General features: G+C 37.6%; 1 protein-coding gene across 1 annotated transcript; it reads left to right on the top strand.

Moving 5' to 3' along the window:
• The first annotated feature begins 17,013 nt into the window (after positions 1-17,013).
• Positions 17,014-18,569, top strand: LOC131803500 (putative nuclease HARBI1). Its single transcript, XM_059124851.1, has 3 exons — positions 17,014-17,319; positions 17,373-18,048; positions 18,113-18,569. Exons 1-3 carry the CDS (start codon positions 17,264-17,266, stop codon positions 18,476-18,478), a joined length of 1,098 nt encoding a protein of 365 aa, XP_058980834.1. The 5' UTR covers positions 17,014-17,263; the 3' UTR covers positions 18,479-18,569.
• The last annotated feature ends 5,732 nt before the right edge of the window (positions 18,570-24,301 follow it).

Raw genomic sequence — 24,301 nt, 5'->3', positions numbered from 1 at the left:
GAAAACGTGGACCTGCACAGACACGAAGACGTTGACCTTTACAGACAATTTTCTGTCTTAGGCTGTAGTATCCATTACGAACTCCAAATACCAAATTCGAAACAATTCCGGTGAATAATGTCGCTAAAATCATCAAAATACCGAATATTGTGAGGTACCGTTATACGGGGGCCATACCAAGACGTGAGTCTACACAGACAATCTCCTGTCATAGGCTGTAGCGTCCATTACGAACATCAAATACCAAACTTTAAACAATTCCGGTGAATAATGTCGCTAAAACATCAAAATACGGAATATCGGGAGGTACCCTTATATGGGGGCTATACAGAGACTTGTACCTGCGCAGAAAATTTTATGTCCTAGACTGTAGTATCCATTACAAACAATTCCTGTGAATAATGTCGCTGAAATCATCAAAGTAACGAAGATCGGGAGGTACCCTTATATGGGGACTATACGAAGGCGAGAACCTGCACACACAATTTTCTGTCGTAGGCTGTAGTATTTATTGCGAACTTCAAATACCAAATTTGAAACAAATCCGGTGAATAATGTCGCTAAAGTCATAAAAATACGGAATACCGGGAGTTACCCTTATATGGGGGCTATACATAGACGTGGACCTGCACAGACAATTTTCTGTCTTAGGCAGTAATATCTATTGCGAACTTCAAATACCAAATTTGAAACAATTCTGGTGAAAAATGCCCGTAAAATCGTTAAAATACCGAACATCGGAAGGTGCCGTAATACGGGGGATCTACGAAGACGTGGACCTGCACAAACAATTTTCTGTCTTAGGCTGTAGTATCCATTACGAACAATTCCTGTGAATAATGTCGCTAAAATCATCAAAATAACGAATATCGGGAGGTACTCTTATATGGGGGCTATACGAAGTCGTGGACCTGCACTGACAATTTTCTGTCTTAGGCTGTAGTATTCATTACGAACTTCACATACCGAATTCAAAACAATTCCTGTGAATAATATCGCTCAAATCATCAAAAACCGAATATCGGGAGGTACCGCTATACTTAGGCCGTACGAAAACGAGGACCTGCACAGACAATTTTCTGTCGTAGGCTGTAGTATCCATTACGAATTTCAAATATCAAATGTGAAACAATTCCGGTGAATAATGTCTCTAAAACCATACAAACACGGAATATCGGAGGTACCCTCATATGGGAGCTATACAGAGACTTGGTCCTGCACAGATGATTTTCGGTCTTAGGCTGTAATATTCATTGCGAACTTCAAATACCAAATTTGAAACAATGTCGGTGAATAATGTCGCTAAAATCATCAAAATACCGAATATTGGGAGATACCTATATATGGTGTTATACGAAGAAGTGGACCTGCACAGACAATTTTCTGTCGTAGGCTGAAGCACCCATTACAAGCATCAAATACCAAATTTGAAACAATTCTGGTGAAAAATGTCTATAAAGTCGTTAAAATACCGAATATCGGGAGGTACCATTATATGGGTCCTCTACGAAGACGTGGACGATTTTTAGTCTTAGGCTGTAGTATTCATTGCGAACTTCAAATACCAAATTTGAAACAATGTCGGTGAATAATGTCGCTAAAAACATCAAAATACGGGATATCGGGAGGTGCCCTTATATGGGGGCTATAGATTTGGACCTGCACAAACAATTTTCCGTCTTAGGCTGTAGTATCGATTACGAACAATTCCTGTGAATAATGTCGCTGAAATCATCAAAGTAACGAAGATCGGGAGGTACCCTTATATGGGGGCTATACGGAGGCGAGGACCTGCACAGATAATTTTCTGTCTTAGGCTGTAGTATTTATTGCGAACTTCAAATACCAAATTTGAAACAAATCCGGTGAATAATGTCGCTAAAATCATAAAAATACGGAATATCGGGAGTTACCCTTAAATTGGGGCTATACATAGACGTGGACCTGCACAGACAATTTTCTGTCTTAGGCTGTAATATGTATTGCGAACTTCAAATACCAAATTCAAAACAATTCCTGTGAATAATATCGCTCAAATCATCAAAAACCGAATATCGTGAGGTACCGCTATACTTAGGCCGTACGAAAACGAGGACCTGCACAGACAACTTTCTGTGTTAGGCTGTAGTATTCATTGCGAACTGCAAATACCAAATTTGAAACAATGTCGGTGAATAATGTCGCTAAAATCATCAAAATGCGGGATATCGGGAGGTGCCCTTATATGGGGGCTATATATAGATTTGGACCTGCACAAACAATTTTCCGTCTTAGGCTGTAGTATCCATTACGAACTCCAAATACCAAATTCGAAACAATTCCGGTGAATAATGTCGCTTAAATCATCAAAATACCGAATATCGGGAGGGACCCTTATATGAGGGCTATACAGAGACTTGTACCTGCACAGACAATTTTATGTCTTAGGCTGTAGTATCTATTACAACAATTCCTGTGAATAATGTCGCTGAAATCATCAAAGTAACGAATATCGGGAGGTACCCTTATATGGGAGCTATACATAGACTTGGACCTGCACAGACGATTTTCGGTCTTAGGCTGTAATATTCAATGCGAACTTCAAATACCAAATTTGAAACAATGTCGGTGAATAATGTCGCTAAAATCATAAAAATACCGAATATTGGGAGATACCTATATATGGGGTTATACGAAGAAGTGGACCTGCACAGACAATTTTCTGTCGTAGGCTGAAGCACCCATTACAAGCATCAAATACCACATTTGAAACAATTCTGGTGAAAAATGTCCATAAAGTCGTTAAAATACCGAATATCGGGAGGTACCATTATATGGGTCCTCTACGAAGACGTGGACCTGCACAGACAATTTTAGTCTTAGGCTGTAGTATTCATTGCGAACTTCAAATACCAAATTTGAAACAATGTCGGTGAATAATGTCGCTAAAATCATCAAAATACGGAATATCGGGAGGTGCCCTTATATGGGGGCTATATATAGATTTGGCCCTGCACAAACAATTTTCCGTCTTAGGCTGTAGTATCCATTACGAACTCCAAATACCAAATTCGAAACAATTCCGGTGAATAATGTCGCTTAAATCATCAAAATACCGAATATCGGGAGCGTCCCTTATATGGGGGCAATACGAAGACGTTGACCTTTACGGACAATTTTCTGTCTTAGGCTGTAGTATCCATTACGAACTCCAAATACCAAATTCGAAACAATTCCGGTGAATAATGTCGCTAAAATCATCAAAATACCGAATATTGTGAGGTACCGTTATACGGAGGCCATACCAAGACGTGAATCTACACAGACAATCTCCTGTCATAGGCTGTAGCGTCCATTACGAACATCAAATACCAAACTTGAAACAATTCCGGTGAATAATGTGGTTAAAGGTATCTAAATACGGAAGGTCGGCTATACATAGACGTGGTAGTATGTAGTTTTCATTGCGAACTTCAAATACCAAATTTGAAACAATTCCGGTGAATAATGTCGCTAAAATCATCAAAATACCGAATATCGAGAGGGACCCTTATACGGGGGCTATACGAAGACGTTGACCTTTACAGACAATTTTCTGTCTTAGGTATCCATTACGAACTCTAAATACCAAATTCGAAACAATTCCGGTGAATAATGTCGCTAAAATCATCAAAATACCGAATATCGGGAGGTACCGTTATACGGGGGCAATACCAAGACGCAAACCTACACAGACAATCTCCTGTCATAGGCTGTAGCATCCATTACGAACATCAAATACCAAACTTGAAACAATTCCGGTGAATAATGTGGTTAAAGGTATCTAAATACGCAAGGTCAGCTATACAAAGACGTGGTAGTATGTAGTTTTCATTGCGAACTTCAAATACCTAATTTGAAACAATTCCGGTGAATAATGTCGCTAAAATCATCAAAATACCGAATATCGAGAGGGACCCTTATACGGGGGCTATACGAAGACGTTGACCTTTACAGACAATTTTCTGTCTTAGGTATCCATTACGAACTCTAAATACCAAATTCGAAACAATTCCGGTGAATAATGTCGCTAAAATCATCAAAATACCGAATATCGGGAGGTACCGTTATACGGGGGCAATACCAAGACGCAAACCTACACAGACAATCTCCTGTCATAGGCTGTAGCATCCATTACGAACATCAAATACCAAACTTGAAACAATTCCGGTGAATAATGTGGTTAAAGGTATCTAAATACGCAAGGTCAGCTATACAAAGACGTGGTAGTATGTAGTTTTCATTGCGAACTTCAAATACCTAATTTGAAACAATTCCGGTGAATATTGTTGCTAAAATCATCAAAATACGGAATATCGTAAAATAGCCCCAATATAGTACCTCATTGGGGCTATACGAAGACGTGGACCTGCACAGACACGAAGACGTTGACCTTTACAGACAATTTTATGTCTTACACTGTAGTATCCATTACGAACTCCAAATACCAAGTTCGAAACAATTCCTGTGAATAATGTGCCTAAAATCATCAAAATACCGAATATCGGGAGGTACCGTTATACGGGAGCCATACGAATACGGGAACCTACACATACAATCTCCTGTCATAGGCTGTAGCGTCCATTACGAACATCAAATACCAAACTTTAAACAATTCCGGTGAATAATGTCGCTAAAAACATCAAAATACGGAATATCGGGAGGTACCCTTATATGGGGGCTATACAGAGACTTGTACCTGCGCAGAAAATTTTATGTCCTAGACTGTAGTATCCATTACAAACAATTCCTGTGAATAATGTCGCTGAAATCATCAAAGTAACGAAGATCGGGAGGTACCCTTATATGGGGACTATACGAAGGCGAGGACCTGCACAGATAATTTTCTGTCTTAGGCTGTAGTATTTATTGCGAACTTCAAATACCAAATTTGTAACAAATCCGGTGAATAATGTCGCTAAAGTCATAAAAATACGGAATACCGGGAGTTACCGTTATATGGGGGCTATACATAGACGTGGACCTGCACAGACAATTTTCTGTCTTAGGCAGTAATATCTATTGCGAACTTCAAATACCAAATTTGAAACAATTCTGGTGAAAAATGCCCTTAAAATCGTTAAAATACCGAACATCGGAAGGTGCCGTAATACGGGGGCTCTACGAAGACGTGGACCTGCACAAACAATTTTCTGTCTTAGGCTGTAGTATCCATTACGAACAATTCCTGTGAATAATGTCGCTAAAATCATCAAAATAACGAATATCGGGAGGTACCCTTATATGGGGGCTATACGAAGTCGAGGACCTGCACTGACAATTTTCTGTCTTAGGCTGTAGTATTCATTACGAACTTCAAATACCAAATTCAAAACAATTCCTGTGAATAATATCGCTCAAATCATCAAAAACCGAATATCGGGAGGTACCGCTATACTTAGGCCATACGAAAACGAGGACCTGCACAGACAATTTTCTGTGTTAGGCTGTAGTATTCATTGCGAACTGCAAATACCAAATTTGAAACAATGCCTGTGAATAATGTCGCTAAAATCATCAAAATACCGAATATCGGGAGGTACCTATGTATGGGGTTATACGAAGAAGTGGACCTGCACAGACAATTTTCTGTCGTAGGCTGTAGTATCCATTACGAATTTCAAATATCAAATATGAAACAATTCCGGTGAATAATGTCTCTAAAACCATAAAAATACGGAATATCGGGAGGTACCCTCATATGGGAGCTATACATAGACTTGGACCTGCACAGACAATTTTCGGTCTTAGACTGTAGTATCCATTAAGAACTCCAAATACCGATACGACGACGTGGACCTGCACAGACAATTTTCTGTCGTAGGCTGTACTATCCATTACGAACTCCACATACAATTCTGGTGAAAAATGTCCATACAGTCATTAAAATACCGAATATCGTGAGGTACCATTATATGGGGGCTATACATAGACTTGGACCTGCACAGACAATTTTATGTCTTAGGCTGTAGAATCCATTACGAACTCCAAATACTAAATTCGAAACAATTCCTGTGAATAATGTCGCTAAAATCATCAAAATACCAAATATCGGGAGGGACCCTTATATGGGGGCTATAGGAAGACGTGGACCTGTACAGACAATTTTCTGTCTTAGACTGTAGTATCCATTAAGAACTCCAAATACCGATACGACGACGTGGACCTGTACAGACAATTTTCTGTCTGAGACTGTAGTATCCATTACGAACTCCAAATACCAAATACGAAACAATTCCTGTGAATAATGTTGCTTAAATCATCAAAATACGGAATATCGGGAGGTACCCTTATATGGGGGCTATACATAGATTTGGACCTGCACAGACAATTTTATGTCTTAGGTTGCAGTAGTTATTGCGAACTTCAAATACCAAATTTGAAACAATTCCGGCGAATAATGTCGCTAAAATCATCAAAATACCGAATATCAGCAGGTACCCTTATATGGGGGCTATACGAAGTCGTGGACCTGCACATACAATTTTCTCTCTTAGGTTGTAGAAGTTATTGCGAACATCAAATACCAAATTTGAAACAATTCCGGTGAATAATGTCGCTTAAATCATCAAAATACGGAATATCGGGAGGTACCCTTATATGGGGGCTATACATAGATTTGGACCTGCACAGACAATTTTCTGTCTTAGGCTGTAATATTCATTGCGAACTTCAAATACTAAAAAATACTTCAAATACGAAGAAGAGGACCGAAGATGTGGGCATGCAGAAACAATTTTATGTCTTAGGCTGTAGTATTCATTGCGAACTTCAAATACCAAATTTGAAACAATTCCGGTGAATATTGTCGCTAAAGTCATTAAAATACCGAATATCGGGAGGTACCCTTATATGGGGGCTATACGAAGACGTGGACCTGTACAGGCAATTGTAGTCTTAGGCTGTCGTATCCATTACGAACCTCAAATACCAAATACGAAACAATTCCGGTGAATAATGTCGCTAAAATCACAAAATACCGAAGATCGGGAGGTAGCCTTATATGGGGGCCGTACGAAGACGTGAACCTACACATACAATCTCCTGTCATAGACTGTAGCGTCCATTACGAACATCAAATACCAAACTTTTAACAATTCCGGTGAATAATGTCGCTAAAAACATCAAAATACATAATATCGGGAGGTAACCTTATAAGGGGGCTATACATAGACTTGAACCTGCTCAGACAATTTTCTGTCTTAGACTGTAGTATCCATTACGAACTCCAAATACGAAACAATTCCTGTGAATAATGTCGCTTAAATCATTAAAATACCGAATATCGGGAGGGACCCTTATATATGGGGCTATACGAAGACGTGGACCTGTACAGACAATTTTCTGTCTTAGACTGTAGTATCCATTACGAAGACGTGGACCTGTACAGACAATTTTCTGTCTTAGACTGTAGTATCCATTACGAAGACGTGGACCTGTACAGACAATTTTCTGTCTTAGACTGTAGTATCCATTACGAAGACGTGGACCTGTACAGACAATTTTCTGTCTTAGACTATAGTGTCCATTACGAAGACGTGGACCTGTACAGACAATTTTCTGTCTTAGACTGTAGTATCCATTTCGAAGACGTGGACCTGTACAGACAATTTTCTGTCTTAGGCTGTAGTATCCATTACGAACTCCAAATTCCAAATACGAAACAATTCCTGCGAATAATGTCGATAAAATCATCAAAATACCGAATATCGGGAGGTACCGTTATATGGTGGCTTGTCATAGGCTGAAGCACGAATATCGATGTTCCTTTATATTGTGGCTATATGAAGACGTTGACCTGCACATACAATCTCCTGTCATAGGCTGTAGTATTAATTGTGAACTTCAAATACAAAATTTGAAACAATTCCGATGAATAATGTTGCTAAAATGAACAATATACAGAATATCGGGTGGGACCCTTATATCGGGGCTATTCGAAGACGTGGACCTGTGCAGACAATTTTCTGTCTTAGGCTGTAGTATTTATTGCGAACTTCAAATACCAAATTTAAAACAAATCTGGTGAAAAATGTCCGTAAAATCTTTAAAATACCAAATATCGGGAGGTGCCGTTATACGAGGGCTCTACGAAGACGTGGACCTGCACAGACAATTTTCTGTCTTAGGCAGTAGTATCGATTACGAACTTCATTTATCGAATTTTAAACTATTCCGGTTAATTATGTCTTAGGTTGTAGTATCCATTACGAACTTTAAATAGCATATACGAAACAATTCCTGTGAATAATTTCGCTAAAATCATCAAAATACCGAATATCGGGAGGTACCGTTATACGAGGGGCATACGAAGACGTGGACCTGCACAGACAATTTTCTGCCTTAGGCTGTAGTATTCACTGCAAACTTCAAATAACAAATTTGAAACAATGCCGGTGAATAATATCGGTAAAATCATCAAAATACCGAATATCGGGAGGTACCCTTATATGGGGGCTAAACGAAGACGTGGACCTGCACAAAAAATCTCCTGTCATAGACTGAAGCACAAATATTGGGAGGAACCTTTATATTAAGGCTATACGAAGACGTGAACCTGCACAGACAATCTCCTGTCATAGTCTGTAGTATTAATTGTGAACTTCAAATACCAAATGTGAAACAATTCCGGTGAATAATGTCGCTAAAATCATCAAAACACGGAATATCGGGAGATACACTTATATGGGGGCTATACGCAGACGTGCATCTGCAAAGACAACTTTCTGTCTTAGGCTGAAGTATTCATTGCGAACTTCAAATACCAAATTCGAAACGAACCCCGTGAATAATGTCGCTAAAATCATCAAAATACCGAATACCGGGAGGTACCTTCATATTGGGGCTATACGACGACGTCAACCTGCACAGACAATCTCCTGTCAGAGGCTGTACTATTCATTGTGAACTTCAAATACCAAATACGAAACAATTCCCGTAAATAATATCGCTCAAATCATCAAAATACGGAATATAGGAAGATAACGTTATATGTGGGCCATACAATTTTCTGTCTCAGGCTGTAGTATTCATTACGAACTTTAAATACCAAATTTGAAACAATTCCTGTGAATATTGTCACTAGAATCATCAAAATACCGAATATCGGGAAGTACCGTTATATGGGGGCTATACGAACACGTGGCCCTGCACAGACAGTCTCCCGTCATAGGCTGAAACACCCATTACAAACATTAAATACCAAATTTGAAACAATTCTAGTAAAAAATATCCATAAAGTCATTAAAATACGGAACATAGGGGGGTACCGTTATATGGGGCCTCCACGAAGACGTGGACCTGCACTGACATTTTTATGTCTTAAAATGTAGTATTCATTGCGAACTTCAAATACAAAATTTGAAACAATTCCGGTGAATAATGTTGCTAAAATTATCAAAATACCGAAGATCTGGAGGTACCCTTATATGGGGGCTATACGAAGACGTGGACCTGCACAAAAAATATCCTGTCATAGGCTGAAGCACGAATATCGGGAGGAACCTTTATATTAGGGCTATACGGAGACGTGAACCTGCACAGACAATCTCCTGTCATAGGCTGTAGCGTCCATTACGAACATCAAATACAAAACTTGAAACAATTCCTGTGAATAATGTCGCAAAAATCATCTAAATACGGAAGACGTGGACCTACACAGACAATCTCCTGTCATTGTCTGTAGTATTAATTGTGAACTTCAAATACCAAATTTGAAACAATTCCGGTTAATAATGTCGCTAAAATCATAAAAACACGGAATATCGGGAGATACACTTATATGGGGGCTATACGCAAACGTGAATCTGCAAAGACAACTTTCTGTCTTAGGCTGAAGTATTTATTGCGAACTTCAAATACAAAATTCGAAACGATTCCCGTGAATAATGTCGCTAAAATCATCAAAATACCGAATACCGGGAGGTACCTTCATATTGGGGCTATACGAAGACCTGGACCTGTACAGACAATTTCCTGTCTTAGGCTGTAGTCTCCATTACGAACTTCAAATACCAAATTTGAAACTATGCCGGTGAATAATGTCGCTAATATCATCACAATATCGAATATCGGGTGGGACCCTTATATGGGGGCTATTCGAAGACGTGGACCTGTACAGCCAATTTTATGTCTTAGGCTGTAGTATTCAATCTGAACTTCAAATACAAAATTTTAAACAATTCCGGTGAATAATGTTGCTAAAGTGATCAATATACCGAATACCGGGTGGGACCCTTATATATCCATTACGAACTCCAAATACCAAATACGAAACAATTCCGGTGATTAATGGCTAAAATCATCAAAATACCGAATATCGGGAGGTACTGTTATACGTGGGACATACGAAGACCTGGACCTTCACAGACAATTTTCTGTCTTAGGCTAAAGTATGCATTGCGAACTTCAAATACCAAATTTGAAACAATGCCGGTGAATAATGGCTAAAATAATAAAAATACCGAATAGCGGGTGGGACCCTTATATGGGGGCTATTCGAGGACGTGGACCTGCACAGACAATTTTCTGTCCTAGGCTGTAGTATCCGTTACGAACTCCAAATACCAAATACGAAACAATTCCGGTGAATAATGGCTAAAATCATCAAAATACCGAATATCGGGAGGTACCCTTATATGGGGGCTATACGAAGACGTGGACAAATACATACAGTTTTCTGTCTTAGGCTGTAGTATCCAATACGAACTTCAAATACCAAATTTTGAAACAATGCCGGTGAATAATATCGCTAAAATCTCAAAAATACCGAATATTTGAGGTACCCATATATGGGGGCTATACGAAGACGTGGACATGTACAGACAATTTTCTGTATTAGGCTGTAGTATCAATTACGAACTTCAAATGCCAAATGCGAAACAATTCCTGCGAATAATGTCGTTAAGTCATCAGAATACCAAATATCGGGAGATGCCGTTATACGAGGGCTCTGTGAAGACGTGGACCTTCACAGACAATTTTCTGTCTTCGGCAGCAGTATCCATTAGGAACTTCATTTACCGGATATGAAATTATTCCGGATAATTATGTCTTAGGCTGTAGTATCCATTACGAATTTTAAATACCAAATTTGAAACAATGCCGGTGAATAATGTCGCTAATATCATCACAATATCGAATATCGGGTGGGACCCTTATATGGGGGCTATTCGAAGACGTGGACCTGTACAGCCAATTTTATGCCTTTGGCTGTAGTATTCAATCTGAACTTCAAATACAAAATTTTAAACAATTCCGGTGAATAATGTTGCTAAAATGATCAATATACCGAATACCGGGTGGGACCCTTATATATCCATTACGAACTCCAAATACCAAATACGAAACAATTCCGGTGATTAATGGCTAAAATCATCAAAATACCGAATATCGGGAGGTACTGTTATACGTGGGACATACGAAGACCTGGACCTTCACAGACAATTTTCTGTCTTAGGCTAAAGTATGCATTGCGAACTTCAAATACCAAATTTGAAACAATGCCGGTGAATAATGGCTAAAATAATAAAAATACCGAATAGCGGGTGGGACCCTTATATGGGGGCTATTCGAGGACGTGGACCTGCACAGACAATTTTCTGTCCTAGGCTGTAGTATCCGTTACGAACTCCAAATACCAAATACGAAACAATTCCGGTGAATAATGGCTAAAATCATCAAAATACCGAATATTTGAGGTACCCTTATATGGGGGCTATACGAAGACGTGGACAAATACATACAGTTTTCTGTCTTAGGCTGTAGTATCCAATACGAACTTCAAATACCAAATTTTGAAACAATGCCGGTGAATAATATCGCTAAAATCTCAAAAATACCGAATATTTGAGGTACCCATATATGGGGGCTATACGAAGACGTGGACATGTACAGACAATTTTCTGTATTAGGCTGTAGTATCAATTACGAACTCCAAATGCCAAATGCGAAACAATTCCTGCGAATAATGTCGTTAAGTCATCAGAATACCAAATATCGGGAGATGCCGTTATACGAGGGCTCTGTGAAGACGTGGACCTTCACAGACAATTTTCTGTCTTCGGCAGCAGTATCCATTAGGAACTTCATTTACCGGATATGAAATTATTCCGGATAATTATGTCTTAGGCTGTAGTATCCATTACGAATTTTAAATACCAAATTTGAAACAATGCCGGTGAATAATGTCGCTAAAATCATCAAAATACCGAATATCGGCAGGTACCGTTATACGGGGGACTTTCGAAGATGGACCTGTACAGGCAATTTTCTGTCTTAGACTTTAGTGTCCATTACGAACCCCAAATACCAAATACGAAACAATTTCTCTGAATAATGTCGCTAAAATCATTAAAATACCGAATATCGGGAGGTACCGTTATACGAGGGCCATACGAAGACGTGGACCTGCACAGACAATTTTCTGTCATAGGCTGAAGCACGAATATCGAGAGGAACCTTTATATTGGGGCTATACGAAGACGTGAACCTGCACGAACATCAAATAACAAACATGAAATTATTCCGGTGAATAATGTCGATAAAATCATCTAAATACGGAAGATCGGGAGGCACCCTTACATGGGGGCTAAACGAAGACGTGGACCTGCACAGACAATCTCCTGGCATAGTCTGTAGTATTGATTGTGAACTTCAACTACCAAATTTGAAACAATGCCGGTAAATAATGTCGCTAAAATCATCAAAATACCGAATATCGGGAGGTACCCTTATATGGGCGCTGTACGAAGACGTAGACCTGCACAAAAATCTCCTGTCATAGGCTGAAGCATGAATATCGAGAAGAACCTTTATATTGGGGCTATACGAAGACGTGAACCTGCACGAACATCAAATAACAAACATGAAATAATTCCGGTGAATAATGTCGATAAAATCATCTAAATACGGAAGATCGGGAGGTACCCTTACATGGGGGCTAAACGAAGACGTGGACCTGCACAGACAATCTCCTGGCATAGTCTGTAGTATTGATTGTGAACTTCAAATACCAAATTTGAAACAATTCCGGTGGATACTGTTGCTAAAATGATCAAAATACCGAAGATCTGGAGATACCCTTATATGGGGGCTATACGAAGACGTGTACCTGTACAGACAATTTTCTGTCTTGGGCTGTAGTATACATTACGAACTTTAAATACCAAATGTGAAGCAATTCCGGTGAAAAATGTCCATAAAGTCATTAAAATAACCAATATCGGGAGGTTCCGTTATGTGGGGGCTATACGAAGACGTGGACATGTACAGACAATTTCCTGTCTTAAGCTGTAGTATCTATTACGAACTTCAAATACCAAATTCTCCTCTCAGAGGCTGTAGCGTCCATTACTAACATCAAATACCAAACTTGAAATAATTCCGGTGAATAATGTCGCTAAATCATCAAAATAACGAATATCGTGGGGTACCGTCATATGTGGGCCATACGAAGACGTGGACCAGCACAGACAATTTTCTGTCTTAGGCTGTAGTATTCATTGAGAACTTCAAATTCCAAATTTGAAACAATGCCGGTGAATAATGTCGCTAAAATCATCAAAATACCGAATATTGGGAGGTACCCTTATATGGGTGTCTTAGGCTGTAGTATCCATTACGAACTCCAAATACCAAATACGAAACAATCCCCGTGAATAATGTCGCCAAAATCATCTAAATACGGAAGATCGGGAGGTACCCTTATATTGGGGCTAAACGAAGACGTGAACCTGCACAGACAATCTCCTGTCATAGGCTGTAGCGTCCATTACGAACATCAAATACCAAACATGAAACAATTCCGGTGAATAATGTCGCTAAAATCATCAAAATACCGAATATCTAGAGGTACCTTTATATGGGGGCTATACGAAGACGTGGACCTGCAAAGATAATTTTCTGTCTTACATATTATGATGGAAAAATATAATATAGTCATGAAAAAAATATTTAAAACGAATCTTGTGTTAACTGGTGGTTAAAAAAGATTGTTGTATTTTTTGAGTCAAAAGTCACCACTCAATACGGAAGATCGGGAGGTACCCTTAAATGGGGGCTAAACGAAGACGTGGACCCGCACAGACAATCTCCGGTCATAGCCTGTAGTATTCATTACGATTTCAAATACCAAATTCGAAACGATTCCCGTGAATAATGTCGCTAAAATATTCTGTACCGTCCACTACGAACATTAAATACAAAACTAAATACATTTCCGGTGAATAATGTCGCTAAAATCAAAGAAATACCGAAGATCGGGAGATGCCGTTATACGAGGGCTCTGTGAAGACGTGGACATTCACAGACAATTTTCTGTCTTCGGCAGTAGTATCCATTACGAACTTCATTTACCGAATATGAAATTATTCCGGATAATTATGTCTTATTCTGTAGTATCCATTACGAATTTTAAATACCAAATTTGAAACAGTGCCGGTGAATAATGTCGCTAAAATCATCAAAATACCGAATACCGGCAGGTACCGTTATACGGGGGACATACGAAGATGGACCTGTACAGACAATTTTCTGTCTTAGACTTTAGTGTCCATTACGAACCCCAAATACCAAATACGAAACAATTTCTCTGAATAATGTCGCTAAAATCATTAAAATACAGAATATCGGGAGGTACCGTTAGACGAGGGCCATACGAAGACGTGGACCTGCACGAACATCAAATAACAAACATAAAACAATTCCGGTGAATAATGTCGATAAAATCATCTAAATACGGAAGATCGGGAGGCACTCTTACATGGGGGCTAAAGGAAGACGTGGACCTGCACAGACAATCTCCTGTCATAGTCTGTAGTATTGATTGTGAACTTCAAATACCAAATTTGAAACTATTCCGGTGGATAATGTTGCTAAAATGATCAAAATACCGAAGATCTGGTGGTACCCTTATATGGGGGCTATACGAAGAAATGGACCTGCATAGACAATTTTCTGTCTAAGGCTGTAGTATTTATTTCGAAATTCAAATACCAAATTTGAAACAATTCCTGTGAATAATGTCGCTAAAATCATCAAAATACGGAATATCGGGAGGTACCTTTATATTGGGGCTATACGAAGATGTCGACCTGTACAGACAATTTTCTGTCTTGGGCTGTAGTAAACAATTCGAACTTTAAATACCAAATTTGAAGCAATTCCGGTGAAAAATGTCCATAAAGTCATTAAAATAACCAATATCGGGAGGTTCCGTTATGTGGGGGCTATACGAAGACGTGGACCTGTACAGACAATTTCCTGTCTTAAGCTGTAGTATCTATTACGAACTTCAAATACCAAATTTGACACAATGCCGGTGTATAATGTCGCTAAAATCATCAAAATACCGAATATCGGGTGGGACCCTTATATGGGGGCTATACGACGACGTGGACCTGCAAACACAATTTTCTGTCCTAGGCTGTAGTGTTCATTGCGAACTTCAAATACCAAATTTGAAACGATTCCGGTGAATAATATCGCTAAAATCATCAAAATACGGAATATTAGAAGTTACCGTTATACGTGTCTTAGGCTGTAGTATTTATTGCGAACTCCAAATACCAAATAGGAAACAATTCCGGTGAATAATGGCTAAAATCATCAAAATGCCGAATATCGGGAGGTACCCTTATATGGGGGCTATACGAAGACGTGGACATGTACAGACTGTTTTCTGTCTTAGGATGTAGTATCCATTACGAACTTCAAATACCAAATTCTCCTTTTCCGGTGAATAATGTCGCTAAATCATCAAAATAACGAATATCGTGAGGTACCGTCATACGTGGGCCATACGAAGACGTGGACCAGCACAGACAATTTTCTGTCTTAGGGTGTAGTATTCATTGCGAACTTCAAATATCAAATTCTCCTCTCAGAGGCTGTAGCGTCCATTACGAACATCAAATACCAAACTTGAAATAATTCCGGTGAATAATGTCGCTAAATCATCAAAATAACGAATATCGTGAGGTACCGTCATACGTGGGCCATACGAAGACGTGGACCAGCACAGACAATTTTCTGTCTTAGGCTGTAGTATTCATTGCGAACTTCAAATACCAAATTTGAAACAATGCCGGTGAATATTGTTGCTAAAATCATCAAAATACCGAATATTCGGAGGTACCCTTATATGGGGGCTATACGAAGACGTGGACATGTACAGACAATTTTCTATCTTAGGCTGTAGTATCCATTACGAACCCCAAATACCAAATACGAAGCAATTCCGGTGAATAATATCGCTAAAATCATCAAAATACCGAATATCGGGAGGTACCGTTATATGGGTGCCATACCAAAACCGACATGTCTCATTTTCAATACCAAAAGTCCTGCAGACATAATATACATTTGAGTATATTTTTGTCAATCTACTTCAATTCGTTCGGAAGCTAGAGTGATTTCCACAGACGGATGGATATCGCTAAATCGACATAGAATTTTATGCTGATCAAGAATATATATACTTTGTTGGGCTTAAAATAAATATTTCGATGTGTTACAAACGGAATGACAAACTTCATATACCCTCCATACTATGGTGGAGGGTATAAAAACGGTGTATGTTTGTTGTATATGTAAAATTGTGACATTGAGAAAATGTACTATGAAATGGTAAAGATGTGGATTTTTGAGAATCTTTACACAAGTACACAAAAGATTTATTTGTGTACGGGAAAGACAAATGGTCATTACGTATTACATATTATGATGGAAAAATATAATATAGTATGGAAAAATATAATATAGATGGAAAAATATAATATAATATATGAAAAAAATATTTAAAACGAATCTTGTGTCGCAGGCACGTTAACTGGTGGTTAAAAAGCTTGTTGTATTTTTTGACTCAAAAGTCACTACAGGTGAAAAGAAAATATGAGAATTTGAAATGAATAAAGATATATAATACAAGTAAAAACCTGTAAAGATACCCTACCCTGATACCCTACACCACTTTGCTAATTTAGTAGAGCTGGGGGTCAATTCTGGTTCTATGAAAATATGAAATGAAAAAATTATTTTGAATTTCGTTTTCATAACAACTTTTCATAATTCGTTTTCATAAAAACATATTTTCCGATTCTGATTCATTTTGTGAAAACAATGTTTCAATTCCGTGTCGCAATGAAACTTTTGTAACTATGTTATTGAAATAATTGTAAAGTTGACGTTCATATGTTAACAGGAAAAAAATAATATTGTCGTAAAATCAAACAATATACGATAAAAAATGTCAAGTTCCATTATATTATATTATATATCGCAAAGACATAGAATAGAACAAAGGTTAGTACAATTATCTAAAAAAGTTAACATGAAATAAATATAAAATTGTTTAGGAACTCGCTTCGAATTCTTAGACGCAGTCTTCGGGATCACCACAATCCATTTGAAATAGCCACAGAGGAGAGCTTTTTTGAGTTGTATAGGATGCCGAAGCATTTGTGTTTGGAACTCATCGAAGAATTGAAGCCATTTTTGCCGAAATCAAGAAGAGTCCATGCAATTCCATGCCATCTAATAGTACTAAGTTCATTACGTTTTTTTGCTACTGGTAGCTTTCAACGAAGTGTAGGACAAGATAATTTATCCGCTTTATCTCAAACATCCGTAAGCAGATGTGTAACTATGGTTGCTAAAGCTTTGAACAATATTTCACACAATTATATAATATTTCCCAAACAAGAAGATTTCCCAGGACTTAAAATAAAGTTTATGGAGAAATATCAATTTCCAGGGATTATAGGAGTAATTGACGGCACTCATATTAAAATATCTGCTCCAAGGCGTGAAATTGAGCATATATATTACTGTCGAAAAGGAGGACATTCAAAGAATGTGATGATTATATGCGATTCAAATTATATTATTTTGGCAGCTAACGCACGATTTGGTGGTACAGCACATGATTCTTATGTTTGGAGAAGTTCCCAAGCTTGCAGAAGACTGGAAGATTTATATACTGGAGGAGAACGTAATTATTGGCTTTTAGGAGATAGTGGTTACCCATTGCAGGTAAAATATACGAACGTATTATGTGTAGAGATAATAAAGTGTATTCGTTTAATTTACCAAATAGCCGTGGTTGATGACTCCTATACTTTCAACGTGCAATACATCCGAAGAGCGCTATAACATCGCGCACAAATCGACACGAGCTTTAGTAGAAAGATGTATTGGTATACTAAAATCAAGATTTCGATGCTTATCAAAAGAAAGGACACTTTACTATAGTCCACCAAAAGCAGGTCTGATAATAAACGCCTGTTTGGTCCTGCATAATTTTTTAGTTCGGAAAAAGATACCGCATCCGGAAATAATATCAGAGGAAATGAATGACAATGGGGAACAAACAAATGCGACTGCGGATATTTCATGCCGAAATATATCAAGTATTGCAAAAAGGCAACGTTCCGAGATAGTTGAAAACGTATTTGCTCAATAGATAAGAATAGATTGAAAAATCAATACAATCATTAAAAAAACAAGTGAAAAAGCAGTTGAATACCGTTCACCATTTGGAAAGAATTTAAAAATTCTCAAAAAAAAACAAAAAACTAAATAAAAGGCAAAATCCGTTACAAAATTTTTTAAAATCTTAAAAATACTATACGAAGACTTGGATCTAAAATTCTGTCTGTACCTATAACGAAGTGTGGGCTTTACCTATACGTGGGCCTACATAACAAATATTCAATATCAAAAGTCCTGCAGACCAAACACACATTTGAATAAAATTGTATCAATCTACTTCAATTCGTTTGGACGCTAGGGTGATTTCCACGGACAGACAACTTTTATCCACACCTTGCTGATTTGTGTCAAGCTCGTTTCCAAAACAGTTTAAGAATAATCGACATCATTTTTAGTAATGGCTAGAATTTATTTATTATTATGTCAGTAGCCATTATTATTACAAGGTAGAACTTGAATGACTTCCTGTATTTTTTTTAAAAAAATCCACTTTTGCTTGTGTATCAGCCTTAATCGCTTCTGTTTGCTCCTTTATAGCTTCAATCTCCCTTTCCTTTAGAGTATTAGACTTTCTCATAGCTTCCACTTTCTCTTCTTCTATTTTAAACAATATTTCAAATTGTGATTCATCAGGATATAAAGCAACCTTCCGTTTTTCTTTCCTTGGTCTTTTTCCTCCCAATTTAATTGTAAATGTGGAATTTTCTCCAGTTTCAAGATCTTCATCCAACTCTACAATTTGGTCATCAAGTATCTCCACCATATCTTCCTGATAGCAAATATCTGATGAGTTATTTTCCACATGTACTCCGGGACTACATAGGAACCCCATCTCCTGAGTTTTATCCCCATCAACCGCTTCTATTTTGGTAATATTTATAATCCTCTGTTCTACTTCAGATAGTTGCTTGATTTTTTTTGGTCCATTAATTCCACTTTTTTGTTCGTCTCTTTTCATCAAAAGGTATTTGGAGCGTGTATGTTGCCTATACGAATGGAAAAAATTGCATAGATAAACGCATGTACAATGACAAACATTGGTTGGTATTAAAATACGTAAAAGCATATCGAGCGATTCCATTTCCATTCTCCGGATCGTTAGATCCATTCTCCCAATTTTGCTCCTCTACAAATAATAATACTTATAATATTCTTCCAAAAATCTTACTACTATTTTTAATATTCTACAATTAAAATAAGTCATACCTCAAATCACTCCAATATTTTCTCCACTTGGCACCATCCTTCATAGTCCCTCCAATAGCATTCAAGCATTCCGCCAATTCCTTCCATTTTTCTTCTCTATATTTGCACCATCAACAGTACAAAATCTTCAATATACGTATATTTTTATTTTGTAAAGAAACATGATTTTTTTGTAAAATTTTAAATTGTCTTACTTGTCATTCGCCAAATCGACGTTTTCCTCAAGGAAATTTATTAAAAATTCCTTTTGTTCTTCTGAGGCTCTTTTACCACGGACCGATTTTTCCATTTTCATAAAGAAAATTTGTATGAAAAAATATTTTTCAACTGAAAACTTTTTTGATTCAATTTTCATGATTGCATAGAATCGGAATAGCTTACTTTGTGAAAATGTGAAAACACTAGTTTCACTTTCTATCGTTCCTTTCATATGAAAACATTAAAACATATGTTTTTATGTTTTCATAGAACTCGAATCAGTATTTGTATGAAACGGTGAAAAAACTTTTCATTTTACGTTTTCATAGAACCAGAATTGACCCCCTGCGCATAACAATTAAAAGTTTTTATGGGAGAATTCAATCACACACGCTATGATTATAATTATAATTTAAAGTTCAAAGAATTAAATATGCCGAAGCATGTGTATATTTTAAGTTCGGACTTGTATTGCCCATTTGGTGCACAAATAATTTAAAATCGGATAAAAATATATATGGAAGCTATATCCAATTCGATCCGATCTCGATAAAATTTGGCAAAGATATTTCTGATCTGTATTTTATATATTTCCCTGAATATCGTTGTTACGGAGTGCATATTATGGTTGTGGGTAACAAATATAAAAAATCGGATGAACAATATATATTGAAGCTATAGCTATATCTGAACCAATCTTCACCGAATTTGACATAATAGCTTCTAGACTCAATTCGGTCGTAAGTGCCAAATTTCATCCAATTTGGCCAAATATTAGACGTTTGGTTCACAATCAAAGGTAAATCGGACGAAGTTATACATGGGAGCTATATCCAAATCTGAACCGATCTCGATAAAGTTTAGCAAATGTATTTCCGAGCTGTATTTGATATATTTCCCAAAATATTGTTGTTACAGGGTGCATATTACGGCTGCGGAGGACAAAAATAGCAAATCGGATGAACAATATATATGGGAGCTATAGCTATATCTGAACCGATTTCGATTTCAAATTTGGCATACTTATTTTCAGGTCCAATCTGATTGTACGTGCAAAATTCCATACAATTCGGACTGATATTACACGTTTGGTGCACAATAAAAGGGAAATAGGACGAAGACATATATGGGAGCTATATCTATATTTTGACCGATTGTCTCCAATTTCAATAGGGTTCGTCCTTGGTTGATTTGTGCAAAATTTCATCTGAATAGGACAAAAAATGCGAACTGTACTTTGTTTACAAAAATACATGGACAGACGGACGGACGGACATGCATACATCGACTCAGAATGTGATTCTATGCAGATCATCAAAAGGAACTATGGGTATATCTCGTTTCCTTTTGTCTGTTACAAACAAATGCACAAAGACATAATACCCTGACCACCTTGTGGTGTAGGGTATAAAACCTGTAAGTTCGGCCGGGCCGAACTTTGAATACCCTACACCATTTGGAACGAATTTAGCAATTCTCAAAAACAATAAAATCCGTTAAAATTTCTGTTAAAATCTTAGAAATACCGAATGTAGCCGTTATATTAGAGTCAATACGACGACATGGACCTGTATAGGTAACTTTGTCAAAAGCCATCATAATATTCAAATGCGAAACTAAGAAAAAAATAGGTGAATAATGTAGGCAAAGTCATCAAAATACCGAATATGGGGAGGTACCCTTGTATGGGTGTCCATTACGAACATCAAATACCAAACTTGAAATAATTCCGGTGAATAAGGTCGCAAAATCATCAAAATACCGAATATCGGGATGTACCCTTATATGGGGGCTATACGAAGACATGGACCTGCAAAGACAATTTTCTGTCTTAGGCTGCAGTATTCATTGCGAACTTAAAATACCAAATTTGAAACAAGTCCTGCGAATAATGTCGTTAAGTCATCAGAATACCGAATATCAGGAGGTACCGCGGGGGCTATACGAAGACGTGGATCTGTACAGACAATTTTCTGTCTTAGACTGTAGTGTCCATGACGAACTCCAAATACCAAATACGAAACAATTACTATGTATGTCGCTAAAATCATCAAAATACCGAATATCAGGAGGTACCGTTATACGGGGGCTATACGAAGACGTGGACCTGCACAGGCAATTTTCTGTCTTAGGCTGTAGGATTGAAATACCAAATTTGAAACAATAACGTTGAAAAATGTCGCAAAAATCATCAAAATACGGAATATCGGGAGGTACCCTTATATGGGGGCTATACGAAGACATGGACCTGCACAGCCGATCTCCTGTCATAGGCTGTAACGAACATTACGAACATCAAATACCAAACTTGAAACAATTCCGGTGAATAATGTCGCTAAAATCATCTAAATGCGGAAGATCGGAAGGCACCCTTATATGGGGGCTAAACGAGACGTGGACCTGCACAGACAATCTCCCGTCATAGTCATCAAAATACGGAATATCGGGAGGTACCCTTATATGGGGGCTATACGAAGACATGGGCCTGCAAAGACAATTTTCTGTCTTAGGCTGTAGTATCTATTACGAAATGTAGCTAAAATCAAAATACCGAATATCGGGAGCTACCGTTATATGCAGGCTATATGAAGACGTGGACATGTAAAGACAACTTTCTGTCTTAGGCTGTAGTATCCATTACGAACTCCAAATACCAAATACGAAACAATTCCAGTGAATAATGTCGCTAAAATCGTCAAATTACCGCATATCGGGAGGGGGATATACGAAGACATGGACCTGTACAGACAATTTTCTGTCTTATTCTTTAGTGTCCACCACGAACTCCAAATACCAAATTCGAAACGATTCCGGTGAATAATGTAGCTAAAATCATCAAAATACCGAACACCGGGATGTGCCGTTATACGAGGGCTCTACGAAGACGTGGACCTGCACAGACAATTTTCTGTCTTAGGCTGTAGTATCCATTACGAACTTTAAATATCAAATTTGAAACAATTCCGGTGAATAAATTCGCTAAAATTATCAAAATACCGAATATCGGGAGCTACCGTTATATGCGGGCTATATGAAGACGTGGACATGTAAAGACAACTTTCTGTCTTAGGCTGTATTATCCATTACGAACTCCAAATACCAAATACGAAACAATTCCAGTGAATAATGTCGTTAAAATCATCAAAATACCGAATATCGCTAGGTACCCTCATATGGGGGATATACGAAGGCTGAAGGCTGAAATACGAATATCGGGAGGAAACTTTATATTGGGGCTATACAAAGACGTGTACCTGCTCAGACAATCTCCTGTCATAGGATGTAGCGTCCATTACGAACATCATATACCAAACTTGAAATCGACATAGAATTTTATGCTGATCAAGAATATATATACTTTGTTGGGTTTAAAATGAATATTTCGATGTGTCACAAACGGAATGACAAACTTAATAAATCCTCCATACTATGGTGGAGGGTATAAAAACGGTGCATTTTTGTTGTATGTGTAAAATTGTGACATTAAGAAAATGTACTATGGAATTGTAAAGATGTGGATTTTTGAGAATCTTTAACAATATGTATATGGTTTACCTCAATAAATCGGAAAAGATTTATTTGTGTACGGGAAATACAAATGGTCATTACGTATCACATATTATGATGGAAAAAGATAAAATAGTCATGAAAAAATAATTAAAACGAATCTTGTGTCGCAGGCACGTTAACTGGTGGTTAAAAAAAGCTTGTTGTATTTTTTGACTCAAAAGTCACTACAGGTGAAAAGAAAATATGAGAGTTTGAAATGAATGATGATATATAATGCAAGTAAGAAAACTGTAAGTTCGGCCGGGCCGAACTTTGAATACCCTACACCATTTGGAACAAATGTGGCAATTCTCAAAAACAATAAAATCCGTTCAAAATTCTGTTAAAATCGTTGAAATACCGAATGAAGCCCTTATATTAGGGTCAATACGATGACATGGACCTGCATAGGCAACTTTGTCATAACCCATTGCAATATTCAAATGCGAAACTTAAAAATAAATCGGTGAAAAATGTAGCCAAAGTAATCAAAATACCGCATATGGGGTGATACCCTTGTATGGGGGCTTGACGAAGACCGAATATCGGGAGGTACCATTATATGGGGGCTATACGAAGACGTGCACATATACAGACAATTTTCTGTCTTAGGCTGTAGTATCCATTACGAACTTCAAATACCAAATACGAAACAATTCCTGCGAATAATGTCGTTAAATCATCAGAATACCAAATATCGGGAGATACCGTTATACGGGGGCTATACGAAGACGTGGACCTGTACTGACAATTTTCTGGCTTAAAGTGGAGTGTCTATTACGAACTTCAAATACCAAATTTGAAACAATGCCGGTGAATAATGTCGCTAAAATCATCAAAA

The sequence above is a fragment of the Musca domestica genome, unplaced genomic scaffold (genome assembly GCF_030504385.1).
Source record: "Musca domestica strain aabys unplaced genomic scaffold, Musca_domestica.polishedcontigs.V.1.1 30, whole genome shotgun sequence".
NCBI lineage: Eukaryota > Metazoa > Arthropoda > Insecta > Diptera > Muscidae > Musca > Musca domestica.
Note: the sequence above shows the minus strand (reverse complement) of the source record. Positions and strands in the feature narration are given on the sequence as shown.

Bases quoted from the DNA above. Each gene is read 5' to 3' on its own strand.
- LOC131803500 (XM_059124851.1), top strand. From the start codon at position 17,264: ATGTCAAGTTCCATTATATTATATTATATATCGCAAAGACATAGAATA. The intron at 17,320-17,372 runs GTTAGTACAATT...AAAATTGTTTAG, and splicing joins AGACATAGAATAGAACAAAG to GAACTCGCTTCGAATTCTTA. The intron at 18,049-18,112 runs GTAAAATATACG...TTTACCAAATAG, and splicing joins ATAGTGGTTACCCATTGCAG to CCGTGGTTGATGACTCCTAT.